Below are 21,967 nucleotides of genomic sequence, written 5' to 3' on the forward strand. Positions count from 1 at the left end.
TAGAAATATTTTTGCATGTGTGTGTGTGTGTATGTGTGTGTGTGTGTGTGTGTGTATGCATGTGTGTTGGGTGGGGGTGACCTGTCACCTAAAAAGAGAGAAAGAAAACAGAAGTTTTGTACCATAATTATATTTTGTATTTTATTGCTTGTCAAAACCACAGTTATGGTGAATTTAAAAGTGGTATTTATATAGATACAAAATAGTTTCAATATATTAAAAGGTTTAGATATTTAATAGGAAAACTATTTTAGATCATTTTATAAACATGTGTGTGTGTATGTGTGTATACATATGTATACATACTTACATACGTACATACATACATACATACATACATACATACATATGCCTCTTTCTAGCATTTAGATAGTCTTTCCAACCCCCTGACCTGTTGCCTTCTGAGGCTATCAGAACCCCTTACCAATGAGATGGTCTCCTAGATACTTAGCTATTGAGCCAAATCCCTGTGCTCTGAAGAAACCTACAGAAGCTCCCACTATGGGGGTATGACGACAGTAGAATCGCCAGGACTTCATCCTCTCACCAGCCAGCTGCCTGAATCAAGGTGCTCCAACAGAGAGAAACAAGGCCCTCCTGCCTCTGCTTCCCAAGGTCCGCAGAGAAGGGATTTAGTGGTTCCTGTGCAGACAGCAGTGAGACAGGAAGTTGATAAACCTCCTTGACATTTAGATTTTGAGTAAAATAAGTTTTATGCAGATTTTAATTCTGGTGCAACCCCTGTCATCCCTGGCAGGCTGTATTACACTGGTCACATGCAGCAGTGTGATCTGAAGCCACACGCTGAGGAGTAGGCACAGGGTAAGGAGGGGGGAAAAAGAATCTGCATATCATTGCACTTTGTCTGGAAGACCACCAGGCCCGAGAGGATCCCCAAAGGCAGGTACACGGCCATGCCAAGAAAGAGCTGCCTTCTTTCTCATCCTATTGGGCTTTTCTTTGTAACATCTGAGTCAGCCCAAAATTACAGATCAGAAAACCTGGCTAGGTTTGTAAGTGGGAGGCTAGCTAAAAAAGAGTAGATCTTGTCTGGATACAGTTAGTGTTTTGTTGTGGGTGTAACAATTCCAAGGCTCCGGTCTTATCCACACTGCACATCCCCAGAGCACAACCCCTTTCTATTAACTCTTCCCCAACACTGTCAGCTCAGAGATGAGGGGAGAACTTTGTCAACAGTGCCAAATAACACCCAGGATGTCATGGGTGGAGGATTCCTTTAAAAAATCATGAAGGACCACAACCAAAACAAGCATCCAGAGGAAAACTAAATCAGAGAACAAGCCCAGTATACTTTCTGGTGCTACTCTGTTTTAGAGCTCAGAAGTCATGGTTGGGAATGGGGAATTGTCACACTGACTTCCTGGGAGACATTTTCTTGCAATTTCTCTTTAGCCACTCTCTCTAAGGGAGACTAGTTTAAAGACCCTTTAACCTTCAAGAAAAAAATATGTATTTGAATATAACTTCTGACATCTATTAAACACCTAAGATTAATTTGTTTTAGTATTCTCTATTTTGCTTTCCCTCAGTCCCCTACCTATTGCCCCCATCTCTCTCTCTCTCTCTCTCTCTCTCTCTCTCTCTCTCTCTCTCTCTGTGTATGTTCATGCTTACTCTTACACTATTGGCTTAAAATAGTGTGTGCTTCCCAGTGTTGACATCCTAAGCAAACCAATGCTTCTGAATATGAATGATCCTACCTATCTAAAACACATTCATAGAAGCAATTTCTCCTGTTATTAATCCATATTTGGACTTGGACAGTGCCAGACTTAGCATGCTGAGTAACTGTTCTTGTCTGCCATGCTGATATTGATGGCTCCCCTATACATCTGTTACAGGTGTGTCTTTTACACACACAGTATCTCAATCACACAGATACTCTACAGCCACTTTGCAACCGTGAAAGCAATTTCACAACTGTAGTCTTAGTTTTTACAGTAAGATTTAAGAGGCGATCGCAGTCTCTAAACACAAAAGGCTAATTATTGTACGTTAGTTCACCCCAACAGACAGTCTTTTCCTTTAGTTAAGGAGCAGACAATAAATTAGCTTAACTGCATGGATGATAATGATTCTTTATAATTAAGTATAATTCTCCATTAACCTTTCAGAGGTTTTGGTGCCATTGGTGGTAAATTTTAAAGAGAGGAGAGAGTGAGTGGACTCGGTGGCATTAATTATATTATTAAAAAAATCTTAACTTCTGATAAAAACATCAGTTGAGTCTGGAGGAGGAATGGAGACGGTGCAGTGAAGAATGACAGCCTTCCTGAAGTGTGTCATGTGAACTGTCTCTATCAATCTTAGTAACCTTATTGGACATCACCTCCATTAAGCTGTGAAACACCAGGAGACTGAGTAGCTCTGGTGGTTTGGGCTTTTATTAACCAATACACTGTCCTGTCATTATGTGCGAAAGGGCATAATAGGTTTCAAGATGACAGCAAACATTAATGATTCAAAAAATGAAAGCTGCCCACACTACCTGCTGCTTGTAATATTTTCACAGGCAGGGAAGATTCCCAGAGCCACAGCCTCGAAGGCACGGGTTTCTAGCAGCTGGCTGTCTACTGTGCAGCACTAACTGGCCAGTCACAGCTGACCCAAGACTCAATCTAAGGCTGGACACGGAGCCCTTATACCCAACTCCTTAAGAAAAATAAAGAAAGAACAAACTTAAAGCCCTGGCTATAAATGGCTGCGACGTTTATTTGCAAACAACTGCAGGAATTTTGACTACTAAAGCAAATCTCCCTCATCTCCTTTAGATCATAACACTTCAATCTCTGAGGAGCCAAGAGGTAAAAATGAAAGTGATTCGAAGAGACCTATGGTGCCAGCCAGACAACCACCCACGGGTTACGCTGGCTACTCCAACAATTAGGACTTTGAAGCCACTTAGAACTCTGACTTCCAATAGCCACAGGACACATGAATTATCCATATCTATTCTGCCTTGCCAAGAAATCACAACAAGATAACAATAATTATAACCCGCAAATCCAAGCTGCCAAAGCCTGGGGAATGCAAACGGAGCCAACGTCTGCAGACCCAGCAAAGAGTTAAGGACCCAGGGCACGCCTGGCTAGATAGGAAAAATGCATTCGCAGGCGGCCTCGCCAAATCATTTTCACTTTAGATGTGTATCACTGCACCACACGGACATCTTATTTAATCAAATCACGTGTGGCATTTGACCCTCCCCCTTACCCTACGTGCCCCCGCTACCGGGAGGAAGCACCATTGTTAGTTAGCAGCTCCGATCCTCCGCGCAATTCAATTCGGGTCCATCTCACCAGAGTCCACAAAAGTTTCACTTGTTTTCCAACTTGCCCAAACTTTCCCGAGAACATTCCATTGTACTGAATGCAAACACGCTGAAGTCCCCTGGCCCCAGCTAGACTCCAGAGATTACGAGGAAACTGCTTGTGTTTTTTTTTTCCTCCCCTGTATGAATTGTAGCCAGCAGAGACTGTGGAATTGATGTATTGCGGTCTATTTTTACACAAGCACCGAGCAGCTCCACACACGGTCTGCATAAACTCCATTCTCTCTGAGCTTCAGGCAGCTCTCCGTGGTAGAGAGATTTAACCGTTCGGTTTCTCGCCACAGAAGCAAACAGAAAACCTTGCTCTTTTAAGCTGGGATTTTTTTTTTTTTTAAACTCGCTAGCCAACCCTTTCAGCCACACACAAGTGTTTTAAAGGAAACAGCACTGTCGTTTTGTGTTCTGTGGGAAAAGCAATCAAACTCAGCCCCAGCAGGATTATTTAGGATCTTGTAAATTCTCTGTTTAATGAACAGAGAGAGGAGGGCGGAAAAATAAAAATCCTGACGAGAATCAAAACGAACACAATCCATTTTAATGTTTATCTTCATTTTCTTATAAATAGAAATGGCATTTTTCCAAGCAGGCCACTGAACACTGGAAAGACTTCAGCTCCTGATTCATATCAATATCTTAGAGCATAAATATTGCATATGAGTAGAAACACAGCCAAAGGCACATGGAAAGAGTTTCTAACTGCTACAGATACTGATGACAGCAGCTAAGCTTTGATTTGCTCAAGGCATCTCCGAGCCACCTTAAAATAGCAAACTTATTGGAGTTAAGATAAGACTGAGATTTCCCCCTCCGAAAGCTCCGGCTGAGCTACTTTCTATGTCCCCTCCTTTCCCCTAGCCCATCCCCCCTCCCCCTCCAGGAATCATTGCATCTGAGGGAAGCTCCGGTCCTGCAATGCCCAGCCCGAGCTCACCTCTATGTCACTCCATACAGAGTCTTGGCTGCACATGTCCCAAGCCATCCAGCTCCTGAATGACGCCAGTCAAGCTTTTTCAACTCCACTCCACTCTGACACACAGCACACACTCATGCAGGCAACCAGCCCCTTACTGAGAGTGAACTGAAGGCACCTGTCTTACTACAGTCCCCAGTCACATGACAAAGCTATTAAAAAGTAGGCTGGGCTGTCACTCACCCAGCCTCCCTTCTCCTGTGCAGCTTGCTGCTCAAACTCCTGACGTCACTCCGAGGCAGCCCTCTGCCTCAGTGAAGTAACGCTTAGAGAGAGAGGGAAAAAAAATAGAAGAAAGGAAACACATGGCCTTTGAGAGGCTTCAAGCATCACACTGTGACTAAAGCCAGCTTTGAATGCCACCGTCTCTAAACCGGAGCCCTGGTCATATAATAACTCTAATCTCCTGCAATCTTTTTTTTTATATTTATTTTTTATCCAAAACAGGCAAAGAATTAAGATCCTTCGTTACTGACACAGTAAATACACCCTTGCCTAAAATGTGTGTGCTTGAAGGATTGGTTTCCGAGTGGACCCAGACTCAGCTTGGAACTGAAGCAAAAGCACCTCATGTGACACATTTTCATGAGATTCTTTTTTTCCCCTCCCTATTAGGGGAGTGTTTGAAAGCAAGGAATCTCTCTCTCTCTCTCTCTCTCTCTCTCCCTCCCTCCCTCCCTCCCCCCCCCCCTCCCTCCCTCTCTCTCTCCTTCTTTCCTTCCTTCCTTCCTTTTTTTATTCTTGTTTGATCAACAAAACAACCTCATTTGTTTAGGTCTAAACAAACTCCTGTACCCCAAATCAGCTGTCTCCTTGGCAGTAAGGAATTCGGTTTCCAAAACTGTTACTGCAGTTTGCTTTGCTCCCTGTAAGGCGAGCAAACCACAATACCCTAGACTCTTGGGTTCCCTTCATGACTCTTTCCAAGGCTCTCATAGGCTCCCAGAAAACAAATGTTAGTAAATACAATTGTGGCTGCCATCCCTAAAGCAGTTTAGCTACTCAACTGCCCCTCTGCCCCCCTCCTTTTTCTTTTCTTATATGTAGCATTTTCTTCCTCGTGGCCTCGAGGTGCCTTTTTGAATAAACATTGGATTCCAACACTAGTGCCCTGGGTTGTACAGTTTGTTTTTGAAATCAAGAATGTCCAGGGAATGAAGGAAAAACACTGAAATGGTGTCAGCAGAGATACTCATTTCTTGAGCTTTGCTTACTAATATTTTTCTGTCGTACCTGAGTCAATGAAGGGTAATGTAAGTGCAACTGTTTTTCCTGTGACATTACATACTGAATACATAACCAACCCTCAGCACTTTCTATAACACTTGGGTGCTCAGACTTAACCCTTCCAGGCACAGTAAGAAATACACAGGGGAGCTTTGAAAACATATTTTCATAACACCTCAAACCCTAAAGACTCAAAAAACAGCTCATTTCCTTTACTTGACAGTAATTTAGAAAGAAGAAGAAAAAAAGTCCGTATGCATCTAAATATAATTTATAAAGCACCATTCATTTAAACTCCTATCCCACTGAGGTTAATTTAATGTGTTCTTTATTGTCTATCCCCTCAGAAGGAAAACATTGATGACTTCTCTCAGTTTATATAGTCAGTTACTCAAACAGTAAAGTGAAAGAAAGAAATACAACACAAACAAGAGCCTACCAGCCTCCTGCTTACTTCAGACCTGTAGAAGGGGTCTGTTTGCTCGGATGTACACAACTAGTAGCCAGTGAAGAAGGTAATGAAATCCACAGTTTGTCAATCAGTGAACAGAACAAGATGGCCAGCAGCTTTGACATTCTAAATTACATGAGTATACGTCACTGCTACAATTGTCCTCTTCAAGACAGCAGAAAGTCATTGTGCATTTGATTTTCTAATTCAAAAAAAAAAAAAAGAGCCAGAAAAGACAACCCTGGGATCACTTTCTACATGCAATTACTAGCCTTACTCTGCACTCCCACAAAGAAACACTAATTTTCTTCCCAATTAGATTTTTACTTAATGTAAAACTTCAGTAAACTATTAAAATTCAGGACAAAGGTCATGGGCTCTACCCTCCACACAGTCAACTGTGAAATAATGCTGGTCACTTAGCTACAAGGAGTCGATGTTTATTAATTATTATCATACTGCCATCCTGTTGGTAACTGATACTTTGGTTTCTCTTTGTCATCTGTTAGGCATCCACCATACATTTTAAAAATCCCATTCATACCTTTTTTTTTTTTTTTGCACCAGATCACTCTGCATTATTGTTTTGCTATTTTAACTTGCTCACACTGAGTGGTGGCAGGGTTTTTATTTATTTTATTTTCTTCTCTTTTTTTTGCCACCTAATTCTATTTTGAAAAAATAACTAAACCAGCACATCCATGATGCTAACAATCTGCTTGAAACATGTCCTCTACCTTTATAAGGAGGTTTTATGGGGATAGAGAGAGCACGGGGCTGATAAATACAGACACACTGCCCTCTTCCCCTTGTGTTTTTGCTGCTATAGAAGTCCATTTCTAACCAATTTGTTGATCAAGTCAGAATACCCTCTACTTGTTTCTCGGGTCTCAAAATTACAACTCTAATGAGAAGGATATTTTAGAAGTCTTATCATTTGGTTAATTAACTCTTCAAATTAAAAGTCTTCTTCTGTCCAGCTTTTTTCTGTCCTCAAGAGAATTTAAATTGTTAGTTGCTCACCAACCTTGGGTTTTTCTGGCTCCCCAGGCAGTTTCTATATTTAATTCTCTGTCTTGAGTACTGTTGCTCTCTTTCTCTGTGTAGCCTGCCTCTCATTTCTTCCACAACTTTGCATTGAAGATTCCCAAATGTTTGCTTTCAATAAACTAATGTCTATGGAAGCTATATAGTGTAATCAGCTGCACATTGCAAGGACTGACAGAAAGTGCATACAACATGAACACAAAGGAGTTTACCATTTGGGGAAGGGGGACACTAAACCCTAAGGAAGGATAATCATTTTCTGTAAAACATAAAGTCTCAACCTTTTTCAAAAATCCCTTTTATTCTGTAAAACAAGCCATATTCAGGGACAAAGTTCTCATGCCAAAAATCCCAAGACAAATCCAAATCAACCCATGTTTTCTCAAAACAATGGATAAAGGTATTTATTAACACGTGGTGGCTGCCTGTAGTGCTGTGTATCTACACTGGGTAGATTCCAGGCCCTAGAATCCCTCCTTTCAGTAGTTCTGTTCACATTTGTTTTCCAAGATCCCATCATTGCTGGAGGCAGGAAAACCTATCCTTTAAGTTGATAATGTGAAGAGGTAGAGCAGGTGGAGATAGGGATCCAATGGGATGGGGAAAGAGATTTCAACATTGTATTAAACATATTTGATTTATTTAATACAATGCGTGTGTTTCCTTCCCCATTCATGTCCCATTGTATAGTCTTGTATGTGTGTGTTCTTCATACTCTATAACAGCATATTTCTAAAATATGAAAACAATCACACAAACCAAAACATTCAAAGCCAAATACTATGAACAATAGCAAGACCATGAATTTCAATGTTAACTTGTCCTATGAACAAAGAAACAAAGCTCAGAAGAATCACATCATGATTTTCTTTCCCCACTTGCCCTTATAAGCTTGAAATAATGTATACAAGAGTGAAGTGGAGGCCAAATCTTTAAAGAAAGTAGACAGGGGAAACCATGAGCAGCCAGAGGCAAGAAGATCAGCATACCCTAGAGGACACACTAATCAATGTTGTCCTCAGAATGCTCACTCAAAAGAAGTTATATGCCCACTTTACAGCTGAGAAAAATACAGCACTCAGAATGGACAGACATATCTTGAAAAGCTCTTCTTAGAAGAACTACAGTATTTACCCCCAAATCAAAGGTCTTATAAAAACTCATGAGGCAACCCCTGGAAAGACATATGTACAAAAGGGAACCAACATTTCCAGGACTTCAACCTTCCTAGAGCATTCTAATAGAATGAACAGGGGCCTGTCCATAATCACTAACATTTGTAGAGTTAATCATTGCTAAGAGGCATAAACTGCTTTTAATTCCTAAAGGGCCCTTGATCATGACACCCCACACCACTTTCTGAACACATACTTTGGGACTCTAGTTAGAAGCTCAGACTGTACAAGGCTCCAGGATTGAAAGCAGGCTCACATGTAACAGAGGTCTCTACTCTGAGTTCCCAAACTCAGGCTTATTTTTATAACTAAGTTGATGGTGTTATCCAAGAAAGCAAAAGATTTTTCAGTGAAACAAGTGAAGTAAAGTGGGTAGACAACTTTAAATGCCTGTTAGCATTTGTGTATTTTTTTCTTTTCTTTCTTTCTTTTTTTAATAAGCAAGATTTGATCAACATGTTGAGCAACACAGCTCTCATCCTCAGTAAAATCTTCTACAAAGCCCCATGGAATACAACCAGTCTCAGTTAGACCTCAAAATGTGCTTTTCACTTTGTTTTTAATATAACAACCAAAAATATCATGAAAATTAATCTGAGCTGTAGTTTAGTACTGGACTAATCTAAGAAGAAAGCAATAATTGTGCTTACTAGGAACACGAATAAGAGATAATAAAATGTTGATTAAAATCTGATATTGTCTGATGTTTAAATTGGACATATTTGTGAAGCTACAGATATTTTCATTTATCTTAATTTTTTCAGGTTAATTCATCTATACTGTTCAGAGTGATTACTTAGATAAGAAATGTTTAATAGCGTTTTTTACCAGTATTATTTTCTGAAATAAAAAATAAGACTTATTGCATATTTTTAAATGTAGAATGTATTAATAAGTTAAAGTGTTACTGTGCCCTTAAGTATGGTATTTAATTTAGTAAGAACAATGTTTTTATCTTATTCCCTGTGTTTGGTGAGGACTGGGGAAAATATGAATATATATTGTTTAAATAAAAAACAGGAAAAGAAATCAAACTGTGCTCCTACTTGTTAGTTCTGGAGTAAAGTCTTATACTTACCAGCTTAACCATTTGTTTTTATGGGAGAAGACTGTACTTTGTAAAAACCCTCAAAAAAGAAAAGGAAAGAAAAGAAAAAAACAGGAGGAAAAGAAGAAAAAAGAGTATTGTTTTTCTTTTCTGGATCACATCAGATAACCTGGAAAGTGTGTGTGGGGGGTGGTATTTCTTTTATCCATATTTTTATTTTTCAGCACCTTAATATTTGTATTTCACTCTAGCAAGGTAAAATGTGTATCTTCACAGTGTGGAGGAAAAGACATGTATTATCATCCTAACTAGCAATTGGCTTGAAAGGAGGTGAACACGAGATAAATTTTATACAAATATTAAACTCTTACTTGATATTAGTAAGTCAGACATGGGAATTTTAAAGAAATTTCCTTAGTAAAGAATAGCAGGTCTAGAATAGACCTTCACTTTTCATTACTACATCTAAAAGTATAGATATTACATATAGCTGATAGGGTTACAAATAGATAAATTTTTTTTCTAGGTGGCAAATAGATAATATGTCTCGAATATACCTAAGTGGATATCTACATAGTCCTAGAAATTGAGTCCTACAATTATCCAAAGAAATAATAGAAGAGTGCCTAAAAGATTTTTTACCATTGGTATTGTTGAAAATTTGAATGCAATGTAAAAGCCTTGGGTGATCTACTTAACAAATTCTAAAGCAGTGTTTATACACATAGCATCAATGCTACTGTGATAAAATCTTATAAAATACATTTAGAAGCATAATGGGGAAATGTTTAAAATATATTGAGATTTCTCATTGGATTTGAAGTAATAATAACTGTAAAAAAATTCTACCTAAAATGTTACACGCAAATACATTATGGCAGAAAGAGAGAGAGAGAGAGGTGGTTGAGAACAGATACGATGTTCACAGAGCTGAGGACACTATAAACATGTGTTAGTTTTCTTTAGTGTGTGTCTATACCTTCCAAGTTTTCTTAGCTATACATACGTCACATATATTCAGAAGAGGACTAGCTATTCTTTTATTATTTAAGAAATAGAGAGAGACAGAACTAGGGTCATGGTTTCTTAACAAGCATGAGACAGAACAAGCAGAAACAGCCCCTGAAATCCAGTGCCATCCTCAAATATTCCTCATCTGTTTAAGAGGAAGTCACATCTATAAAGTCAAGAATCCTTTACCCCAAGGCTGTGAAGTCTGGCCCAATGCTGAGAGGAGTCACTTTCTGAGACATCACTACCATCTTTACTTTGTTTACTTACTGAAAATGTTATCAAATTAGGCACACACTTTTTAAAACTATAATTATCCTTGGGAGGGCTAAAATTTTACCCTCTTACATAAGGCATCTCTTTGTTATTCCTGATTTTCCTTCCCTTTTGGCATACAGGTCAAGAGCATAAATCAAAAAAAAAATGAAAAAGAGAGAATAATGTCTCAAGCATTACCTGACTTAAAGAGTAAGAGCAATTCTTAGGAAGAGAGCCTATCAGAGCCTATCGATTAGGGAGTGAGTGTAGGGTATACAGTTAGGGAAGAGCTGGCCAACACCTGCTCTAGAAGGGGCTTCTACTAAAGAACTAGAATTGCCTTCATAGGGAAAACAGAATTCCCATTTCAAACCAGTGTCTTGTAAAGTGACCTTCTAAAACAACCAGTCTCCAAATGTGGAGCTGCCTACATAAAAGATCACATGGCATTGTCCTGTTTTAGAGAAGGAATGTTCAAATAGCAATTCAGCTTCCTTTTCCCAGAGAAGAATCTGCAGAAATGGAAGCTTGACTATGTATCAATTAAAATTATTATGCCTGTAGTTTCTCAGTTCTTTCATCTTACATGTGACTGGTGATTCTTTTGGCCATAAGGACTGGAAGAAGAGGAATAGCAAAATGAAAGCCAAGACTGGAGGGTTCAGGTGATTTCCTGGAGGCTCAGGTTTATCTGTGAATAATGTCACTTTGTGGTTCTTAACTCAACCCAAAGTACAAGAATAAAGCAAAAGCGGATAAAACCTCGGTCCTCACATGACTGAATCACTAGCCAGCAATATGACTATGGATAATTCATTCAATTACATTGGCCTTAGTCTCTTTATCTTTCAAAAGAGATAGATTCAATTATGTCTAAGATCTAAAATACCATGGTGTGACCACCTTGACAGAAAGAAACAAATCAGGAAAACCTTTGCACAAGGTGAACACAAACATCTTAAGTCATAGATTCTGGGGTCAGTAATAACATGCAAGTTCCATGCCAGTTTGTAGAAAAGAGCACAGCTTCATTTTTTCCCTTCTTATGGGGATTTAATTACTAACTGTTCTAGGAAAAGAACGCAAGAGAACTGATACCTCTAACACTGTAAGCCACATGGCATCATGTCACATGTAAAACAGAGCCATTGTTTGCATGGTAAGTCTAAAAACCATACAACTGGCATGGAAGTGACTGTTTGATTACATCTGCATAGAGACAGAATATAATGTACCAACATCTGATTTGGTTTTTAAAAGATAAGAATGCAGTGTTAAAGGAAGAAGATTGAAGAAAGAAACTGAATCCTAAGGTTAAGATTTTGTAAAAACATAAATGAGTTTTGCAGCACTTAATCAGCATTTTAAGTAACCCTCTTGCCTGCTAATATCATAGTCATGCTTCTTAAATAAAAATCTTGTTGTATTGAATAAAAGAATCCCATGTGAATGAGATGATAAGGTAAGACTGTCGTACAATGAAAATGAAGAAAAGTCATATGTCTGTATATTAGCATAAAATTATTAGAATATAATGTATTGGGAACATAGTGAAGGATAGAAGGCTGATGCACCTAGGAATTATGGCTTTCTTGTTAAAGTATTTTCTCTGTACATTCAGTCCTTTTTAGCAAGTGGTATATGATTTGCTCTTCAGCATCTTCTATTGTCACCCGGCTGAAAGATTCTCTTCAGGTTAAATGAATAGCCATAAGCTCCTTAAATTGTCTACCAAAATATTTGGAGAGGAGGTGATGTTGACAGGAGACTAGGAAGAGAACAGGTTAAGTCATAAACCTCAGTTGGGACAGTGCCTTAGTATAGCACCGGTTAACTCCAAGCCAATACTATGTCCTAGCAAAGCGTCATAATTTGCTGCAACAAAAGTTCAGTGTCTGTTAATCAGCCTGTGAAAGGGGCTGATGAGATTTTCCATGTTAAACAATCTGTATTCTATGCCTTTCTGTCGTCTCCAGGTCATGCTTTGTACAAGCAGTTAAGCAGATTGGTTATTTCTTCACCCCCTTTCACAACAAAAGCCTCTACTCTCAAGATGGAACTTCCTATCCTCCATAGTCATAGATTTATTTCCATGAAGAACACCTAAAAATAGGCCACACCTAACCTTTCCCTCAGCTTCACAAAGCACCAAATAGACAGTCCACCCTGGAGCGCTGCTCTGGGTATGTTCAGTCTGTGTGCTCTTTGTCTCCTTCAGCTTATCACCTAGGGCCTCATCGTATGTAAATAAAAGCCTTGAGCTTTTCCCAGTGGTTTGCTGGAATGTGTCATGTACCGAGAACCATATCTCAGCTGTGTGACGTTGCTTTTAAAGCTATCAAATCCCCCCCTAAACTTTTAAAATAATAATTAATGGAAAATAAACATATTCCTTCCATTTTTCTATTTTGAATATTATGATTTGAGTATTAAGACTCAAATACTTGAGAAATTGAAAATAAATAAACTTCACATACCCACAAGTACACATCTCCACGACTATAATGTACAGCAAAGGCAGGCAGCTAGCCACACACACACACACACACACACACACACACACACACACTTATAATCTCCATGACTCCATTTCAAAAATAAGACATCAAAATGGACCACTAACTCATGCAGCTGGAGGACAGAATTGGCTGCACTTGGTGGCAGTTAGAGGAGGTAGCCTGAAAGCAAGAATGCACTGGGGCAAACTCTACATGGTCTCTTTTTTGCTGTCTGTTCTGGTTACATGGGTGTGATTAATTAGGGGAAATGAATTTATCTCAGTCCTTTTGATGAGGGTTGACTTTAATTAATGACATTATAGCTCAGCAAAGAATTAAATATATTGAGAAGAAAAAGACAGTAATATTTCTATACCACCATGTTTAAGTTTGTTCGCTTTCTGTTAAGAAAAAATCAAATTTCAACTTACCTTCTTAGGTCATTAAACCACTCAGAAAGCTAGGAGTGAGACAGAAAAGAAACTAGAACCAAAAGGCCTGATGTTTGTTTGTTCGACCTTGGACAAACCACATAACTTCCTACATCTTTGTTTGTTTGTTTGTTTGTTTGTCTGTTTGTTTTTGTTGTTGTTTGATTATGGATGTGATTAAGTGTTATATGTAACAAAAGAAGAATCTTTCCAAATCAAATATTTTAGTACATTTATCTTTGCCTCAAAATTCATTATTTAAGGGTGACATTTGACTTAGTTTGAAAGTGTGTTCTCCTTCTCCCTAGAAATAGCCCAGAGAATCACACTCTGTAGATCTGTGAGCTCTCCAGTGAGTACCAGCATCATCCATACAAATTCCAATGAAGATACCTATTTGACACGATTGGCATTAGGGTTAAATGAGGCATTTATTGGTCCTGTGACTAGTGTATACATATAATCAATAATAATACCTATTATTCACATACAAATATCTGAAAAAATCAGTTTAATATCAAGCAAAAGTAGAGTTTGATGTTTGCCTTGTTTCCTCATCTAAATGAAAGAAACAATGAAAGAGGAATCAAGGGATGGAGACATGCATCAAGCTGCAGAAGACAGTCCCAGCCCAGCTCTGTTCACATCCTGTCTTAAACAGACTTTCTCTGAATGCCTCAGTAACACAGTTGATAGATGTGCCTAGTATCTGTTGAGTTCTTTGCTCACAGAAAGAAAAGGAAAACAGAACAAAACAAAAACAAAACAAAAACAAACAAACAAACAAAAAAGCCCCTGTATTTTTTTAAAAAGATAAAAGTACTAAAATATTTGATTTGGAAACCTGACCTGGCTCTGCCTCTGGAAAGACCATCTATTTCCAATCTTCAAGCAGGCCATTAAAAGTATCTGGGTCCAAAGAGTTTCAAGAAATTTTATATTAAGAAGCAACCAAATACTGCAAAAAAACTGACAAGAAATCATGAGTTTGCCAATGTGGGACCCTCAAGAATATTCATGACACATGAATCAGACATAGAAGGCAGGTAGAGAAGCAAAGCCAGAGTATCAGAACAATGCAGTTCAAAGTCAGTTTTGCCCCCAATAGGCTATCAACTAGATTGTCTTAGCATTCACACTAGTGGGAAATCTCTTATCAGTCACACAGTTACTTTTGCAATTGATAAAGTGACCCAAGCAGGATCTTATTATAATTTGTTTTCCATCTTCTGAGTTTAAGTTTTCAAAAATTGAAATATTCCATAAAACATGATTTCCAACTCAGTATAAGAAATGGAATGTGAATTATCTCATTAATAATTTATAGATTACATGTTGATAGAAATTTTTTGGATGTACCCTGTTAAATAAAAGATCTTATTAAAATTAAATTTATCCTTTTGAAAGGCAGTTACTAGGAAACTTTAAATTACATGTGTGATGTGTATAATATTCCTCTTCAACAGTGCAAACCCTTTATTTAGTCTTCAGGTTATTGCAGAGATGAAAAATCAAATCAGTGAACTATGGGAATAGGGACTTGGGGAATGAAAAGGAACAGCTGAGCATGGCTGCAACATCCCTGCACAACTCCAGGGGGCGCTACATCTATTAAGTTAGAAAGATTCATCCCCAACACTGCTCAGTGCTTGAATGGGCCTGTATTAAATGCTACATAATCTATCCTTCCTCAAAATCATTAGGAATCCCTTCAACAATATCCCTGGGGCAAGCCTATAAATCTTTTCAGCACCCTCCACACCTTTTTAAAAATACATACATAATAATGAGATGCAAATATGAAAGCATGACCAAGTATTCTGAAAGTGGGACTGTAGAAACTAGAACTGATCATGTTCTAAAACTCTGTTTGGTTGCAGAAGATGACCAAAGCTCACTAAGTACACACAGTGTGGGATATACACAGCATGCAATGTTCTCCAGAAGACAGCTTTTGTGTCTTCACAGGCTATCATTCTCTTTAGTTATAAAATGCACCCGCTTTTCTCTTCCAAAGTGTGTGGGGGGAAAGCCTGTTGCTACATCTATAATATAAGCTTTAGTTTTTGATGCCAAAAATGATTCAGTAAACAGAGTAATGCTACAGTCTACTATTTCTTATTCGGTAGTCAAATTAATCTCTGAGCAGTGCTGCCATTAATTCAACTTGATGTCTGTACTTAGGATTTCACATAGATGCCTTCATCCAATTCTTCTCAACTAATAAAACCTTAATTCATGGTAATATATTTATTTCTAGTTGAGTTCATGTTGAGGAGTGCAGTACTTTACAGAAAACTAATTAATATCAATCATATATTATAACACTTTAAATGGTTCAGGGGAAATTCTACCCTAGAGGTAAGATTAGATGAACAGAGGGGTCTTAGCCCATCGCATTTGCTCTATTTTTAGGACTTGAGCATAAGATACCAAGCATCATTTCAAACATAAATTTAATTGAAATTATACATCATAGGAAGGCTGGGAATTAAGAACCCTGGGACTGGTCCCTAAGACATTGATCTGACGTGGCCCAAGAATGTAATTCATATCATCAGACTATTTTTCCTACCTATTTTGTATAATAGCTATATAATTTGCAAGTTGGTAGAGATATTCAAATTCAGATTCATGGCCCTATTAAAATAATAAACTACCTCACTAATGGCAAGCCTTCTGCAATTGTGGGCAACAATTCTATATTTATGCAATGTTTGAGTAATGATGATGGGGTCATATTTCCTGAGACTGTACATACAGTCAGCAGGAGATCTTCAGTGTGAGACTCTGACTACGACATAAATGGTACCTCCTGGAGTTGTGCAATATAGTGGCCCTCACATCTCTTTAAGGAGTTATATTTAAAAGATCTAATTCTTTCCAGCCACAAAGAGCTGAATTGCTGAGTTATACACTTCTAAACAAAACCCCCCAAACCAAACAAAACCAAAATGCAGTATATTGCCACAAATGCACATTGATAATTTTCAGTCTTTCTAGCTTACAGAATTCATTTGCTCTGTAACAATTTCTTTATATTCTTGCAAAGAATGATGTATTGCAGTTTAATCTCTTTTTGTCTCTTCAGTAAAAATCACATAAAGGCCGGGGGGTATAGCCTGGTGGAGAGTACTTGACAACCATGCATGATGCTCTAGGATCATATCCTACTGCAAAACAACAACAACAATAATAATAATAGCATGCACATACAAACTCCTGATCTTATGTCATTTTTAAAAATCGTTCTCGTCATTAGATATGAGACAAATTCCTACATACCAGCAGCATAGTGGGTCTGAGGTGTGGAGAGACTGCCTCCTGTTACTCACTTTCAAAATTGAATCCATGGATGACAGTCCCAACATCCATGTCATTCATTCTGCTGGAGTGCAGATACTCCTATGGCCAGTCCAGACAGGACTCACAGCAGGGGCTTGCACCAGCTACGTTTTAATTCATTCGAGCTCAATGACGTAGGAGAGCACCTGGGAGTCACTGCTCAATGAATTCCACAATAGGACACAAATGTGAAACCTGATCTCAGCCAGATATGGACGTAAGAGCAAATATGTACAGTATCATGTGCTTTCCAACAGCCTGAGTCTCGAGGGAGCTCTCTGACATCAGCAGTGGAGACAGGTGGTTCCCTTTCCAACTGTGGAAAATAAAACCCTAGTACAGAGACACTAGGTAAATATAGCAGTACTGTAATTTTTCCTTGGTACACTCTCCCTGTGATTTCTATCCTGTGGCGATACTTCATCCAGTTAAATCCCAGGACATCCTACCACGCCAGTAAAGGAGAGAACATTTGCGAAGAGGTTGATCTGGCCGTTTAAAGAGTCTGGTGAGAGCTGTTTTGGTACTCTAGTTGTTAGAAGCAGAACTTTCCTCCCGTCTTCACTCAGAATATATTGTCAAATAGCTGCCCGAGCCTCTGCTTGACAAGTCACTCTTTGTTCCGTGTTATTAATACAACTCAACCAAATAACAGACAAGAGTCGGGGCATCTTAAAATCACGTGCAAGGCTCAGGTCAGTACCGATCATAGCCAGTTTGAGTCTGCAAGCTTAGATCAGCTGAGATGTACTAAACCCTTTGTGGTCACAACTATTTGCTTTTGAATTTAAGAATTACTAGCAGAAGGGTGCCCTGTAACGTGTGTATAAAATTACTTAATTCAGCTTCTATTTCCCTTTCTCAACATAGATACTTTTACACTCTGACAGCCGCTGGCTCTTAAAGCATTCTCCTTTTTGTTGTATCTCCTTAGAAACACAAATCTTGTTCCCTGGCAGCCGCGGTGCTAAGTGCTATGCCACATGCCCAAACTAGTTCTCCCTTGCAGCTTTAATTCACAGTAAGTGGCATGAAAGGAGGTCAGCCCTCCTCAGAAAACACTCAGAGTTCTTTTCGGCTGCAGAATCTATTTCAGAAAGCCACGCTCCCTGGCATGTAAAGAGTGGCTTCCCATTTGGAAATTCTGGCCATAACTATTGACAACTTTAAGGAATGGCCCGCAAAAGGGCAAACACAGAGAAACAATTCTGGTTTCAACTTCTGGTCCTAAGTTTCTGTGAAGTCAATTAAATCCAGGAGAGAAAAAAAAGCAAAAAAGAAAAAAAAAAAAAACAAGGTATGCTCTATTCTTTTCCCCTCAAATAACACCTTCATCTACGAACTACTTATGGAATGTATACCTGATTTGTTTGCTTGTTGCTTGGCAGAGACACTCATTCAGTCCTCTACACAATAATGCCACCTTAATCCTAGACGTTTCCATGGTAGCCTACAGGCATCATAAGTCTAAAGAATGGGAAATGAGGCAAGGTCCCCTGCCTCTCTGAACTCATCCTACAATGTTTCAACAAACAAATCTTCCAAGTCTTCCTTATTTTGTTTTGTTTTTGCTGTTGTTGGTGGTGGTAGTGGTGGTGTGTGTGTGTGTGTGTGTGTGTGTGTGTGTGTGTTCATAGTCCTTGTCTTTGCACACAGTAAATTTAATGGTAAGAAAGAAACGATGCTTAGCATTTTTGGGGGGATTATGTACCAAACACTATGCTGAGCAGTTATGTGGATTTTCCCATTCACTGTTTACAGTAACAATAGAAGTGAATACTCTTGTTCTGCTGACTCTCCTGATAAGTTTGTTGAAGTTTAGTAAATGTAAGAAAATTTCCTGAGAATAAGCAAATGGATTGTGGAGAAAATGATGTTCTTGGTAAGTTCTGTCTCATTCTATCTTGATCTTATAACCAGGTTATGCAGAAAAAGAACATTTTTTTTTTCTGGCCAACAGTCATGTAAGTTAGGCATCTAAAAATGCCTCATAAATCACCTTTGGGTTGAGGAAGAAAGTAAATTCACCACACATATGAACATAAAATGCAAAGACTGTTGTATATATGCGAAATTCAAAGAACACAGCCTGGACATGGAACCCTGCTTTGATTAAAGGAAGTCTTACTACAAGTGTCTACAAGTTTAATCTTGAATACCATTTAAAGGAATGCACCTTTCTTTGCAGATCAACCTCTAAAGTGAAATGAGAGTGTTTGATCCAGCCAATTGAAGTACACTCTCAGAGGAAATGAAGGTGGAATAATGTCTCATTTCAAGCATGGTGACTCTAAGCAATGAGTGGAGTAAAACACATCTATCTAAACCACATGGCAAACCGTCTTGAAGATGTTTTCCATGCTACAAATATATTCTCTTACAAGCCTATTCAGTAAAGTACTTTCAATGTAGCATCTAATCTTGAATAGACCTCAACAAATAGATGCCCTTGCTGCCTTTCACCATCAATAACAGAATCAATTTCCAATAGACAGTTCATCTCTGTTTGGAAATGCAATCAGCTATAGGAATTTCGCAAAATTTGGGGCCACTCAAAATCCTTTATATTGGTCTTTCTTTTAGACTGGGAACTAAAATGTATAATTCTTAATCTCCTCTCACTTAGAAAGTATGTGATTTAAAAGAAAAAAAAAGAGGGGGAGGAAGAAAAGACTGAATATAGACTGTTGTGAACACTTTTAATCTTGGTATTCAAGGAGTCTCTCTGTGAATTCCAGGCCAGCCAAGGCTATATATAGTGAGAGCCTGCCTTAAAAAAAAATTCCATTAAGCACACTTGCCCCCCAATAAAACAGGTTTGTGGGACTACGGCTTAAGTTTTACAGCTATTACAGCTAAGATCCAAAGCATCTGGTAGACATCATCTAGTGAGTCCATAGCAAATGTCTCAGAAAACAAAACTGTCAAATATCGTCACACCTTCTCTCCCTAGAAGAGCAAAGGCAATGTGAGATAGTCTTTGGCTACATGCATGTGTCAGTTAGACCATGGTCAGTATCACAACCACACCTAACAACCCCAGCTTCATGAACTGTAGTGCAACCTAGTGAGAAAGGAAGAAGAGTGTTTTCAGTTGTAATATTTCAGATCGGATGTGAATGGTATGACTTTTCAAAGAAGAAACTTGGTTACTTTGGGCCCAGTAAGCCAATCATATATCCATATATACTAATTACACCACTAAGAAGAAGCTTTCCCAAGCAGTATCAGAACCAGATGGACTCAAAATGTGTTGGCTCCCCTGATCTCGACCACACACCTAGCCAGAAGCACCAGAGACACAAAAGAAACATGATTCCTTTTTGCCCATGCTATTTCAATGACAATGGCCCTTGAACTAATCTCTGAGCCTTGACTTTCTTATAAAGTATGAGTTAATGTCTACTGAGTCATAGTGCAGTGGGCACTTCTCCATGCCCATTTTTTCTTTCTGGTTCAAGGTGCTTAGCTCCAGCAAGTTCTGTGTCACTCTTTACTTGGGGAATATATAATAAAATATATGCCTATACTTCCAATACCATGTTGATAAAGTAAACATGAGCTACACACTGTAGTCCACATTCTTTCCCAGCTACCTTTACACAGAGAAGGCACGAGAAGCTCAAACAGTCCTCAGAACATGAAGTCATCGATAAGTGTGTAAGAGATACATAAAAGATATGCACTGAAAACAATCCTGACAGTTTTTAAAAGAAAAGGCAATGCAAGATTTGAACCCACAACTGTTTAATTGTGCACGTTTATGAAAGCACATGAGCAAAGAGACAGTGAAAATGCTGCTAAGTGGAACACTGAAAGAACTCAGCCTGAAGTCGCATTTTTTGGTGTTGAGTGTCCTTTAGGGCATTCACAGGAAAAGTCATCAAAGATGAGATATTTTAAAAATTAAAAACAAAGCTTCCCCAAGCAGGTGAATTTTTTGCTCAATGGGAAAACATAATAGTTAAGTTGTTCAGACGCACTCAAGTTTTCTTGGAATCGCTACATCACAAAACTACTCTGGAAGTAACCAGAACTGGAAATAAGTAAATAAACTGGGAGTAGAAATGATGTGCATGGGAATGGTTTATGTATTACCTTTTTGCAGTACTATCAATGTCAGCACCATTAAAAAGGTGGCGGGGAACAGAAAGGTAAACACCTTTCCACTTGGGAAACTAACCACAAGGAATCTGTCTCTTTAACCCATGTCTACAGTCGTTATTTATAGCCCCAGACTGTAACTTTAGATGTGTCAAAGGTGGCAGAATGAACTTCCTTCTCCCTCACATGAACTCTGCCTGTTATAGGTTCAAAAGTTTGTATTTGGAGTGCTGGAGGCCAAAAACTATTCTGGAGTCCAGGATGGTTTTATTTTCCTCATATTTTAGAATATCTGCATCCATATAGTGAGATATATTGAGAATGAGACTCACATCAAAACATCAAATTCATTTATGGTTCACAAATACATTACAAAGCTTGGAAGTAACTTTATAGAATAGTCTCACTGCATTTGAGTTTTGATAATACCTTAGCAAGAAATCAAGCGTAAAGTTTTTTTTTTTAATTTGTGGTTGTCATGTGATACTCAAAAACTTTTTTGGGGGGATGTGAAGAAGCGGTATGCTTAGCCTTTAAATATGAACTGTCTGGGCTTCCTTCCCTGCAAAGACAGAAGAAATTGACCCTAAAATTTTCAATTAAGCTAAACATATCTGACAGAAAGACTCCATTGAAAAGCAAACACACACACACACAAACAAACACACATCAAAAAATTCTCCTGTGTAGCCACATACGTAGGACTGTTCTTACCTGCAAATTCTTAGGACACAGTTCTATAAGAATGTTGTGATAAGCTTCAAAAGCTAGCCTAGCATCATGCCAGGTGCTTAGCTTGTGTAAGATTTTATGAGTATCTTACTGAAAGCTCTTATAGTCTTAGAGTTGGACATTGAATCAATCAAACGTCCCACAGGTGAATACAACAATAGTGAGTGTGTTGTGGGAGCAAGGGTGGGGAATCAGTTAAAAGCTTGAAAATAGATTTAATTAATCTCATAAATATATCCAGGCTCACAAAGATATTTATAGATACCTGCCTCATGTGTAATTCAAAATATAAAGCAGACTCATTCCTAAATTATGCAT

The 21,967-nt window shown here is 38.5% G+C and overlaps 1 protein-coding gene across 1 annotated transcript in view; it reads right to left on the reverse strand.

Moving 5' to 3' along the window:
• Positions 1–4,331, reverse strand: part of Ppargc1a (PPARG coactivator 1 alpha) — an 88,483-nt gene extending 84,152 nt beyond the window's left edge. Inside the window, exon 1 of the mRNA XM_028765300.1 lies at positions 4,284–4,331. Coding sequence (XP_028621133.1) covers positions 4,284–4,331 — 48 coding nt within the window. The remainder of the gene's footprint in view (positions 1–4,283) is intronic.
• Positions 4,332–21,967: the final 17,636 nt, after the last annotated feature.

Source organism: Grammomys surdaster, unplaced genomic scaffold (assembly GCF_004785775.1).
Source record: "Grammomys surdaster isolate TR1022 unplaced genomic scaffold, NIH_TR_1.0 150, whole genome shotgun sequence".
Taxonomy (NCBI): domain Eukaryota; kingdom Metazoa; phylum Chordata; class Mammalia; order Rodentia; family Muridae; genus Grammomys; species Grammomys surdaster.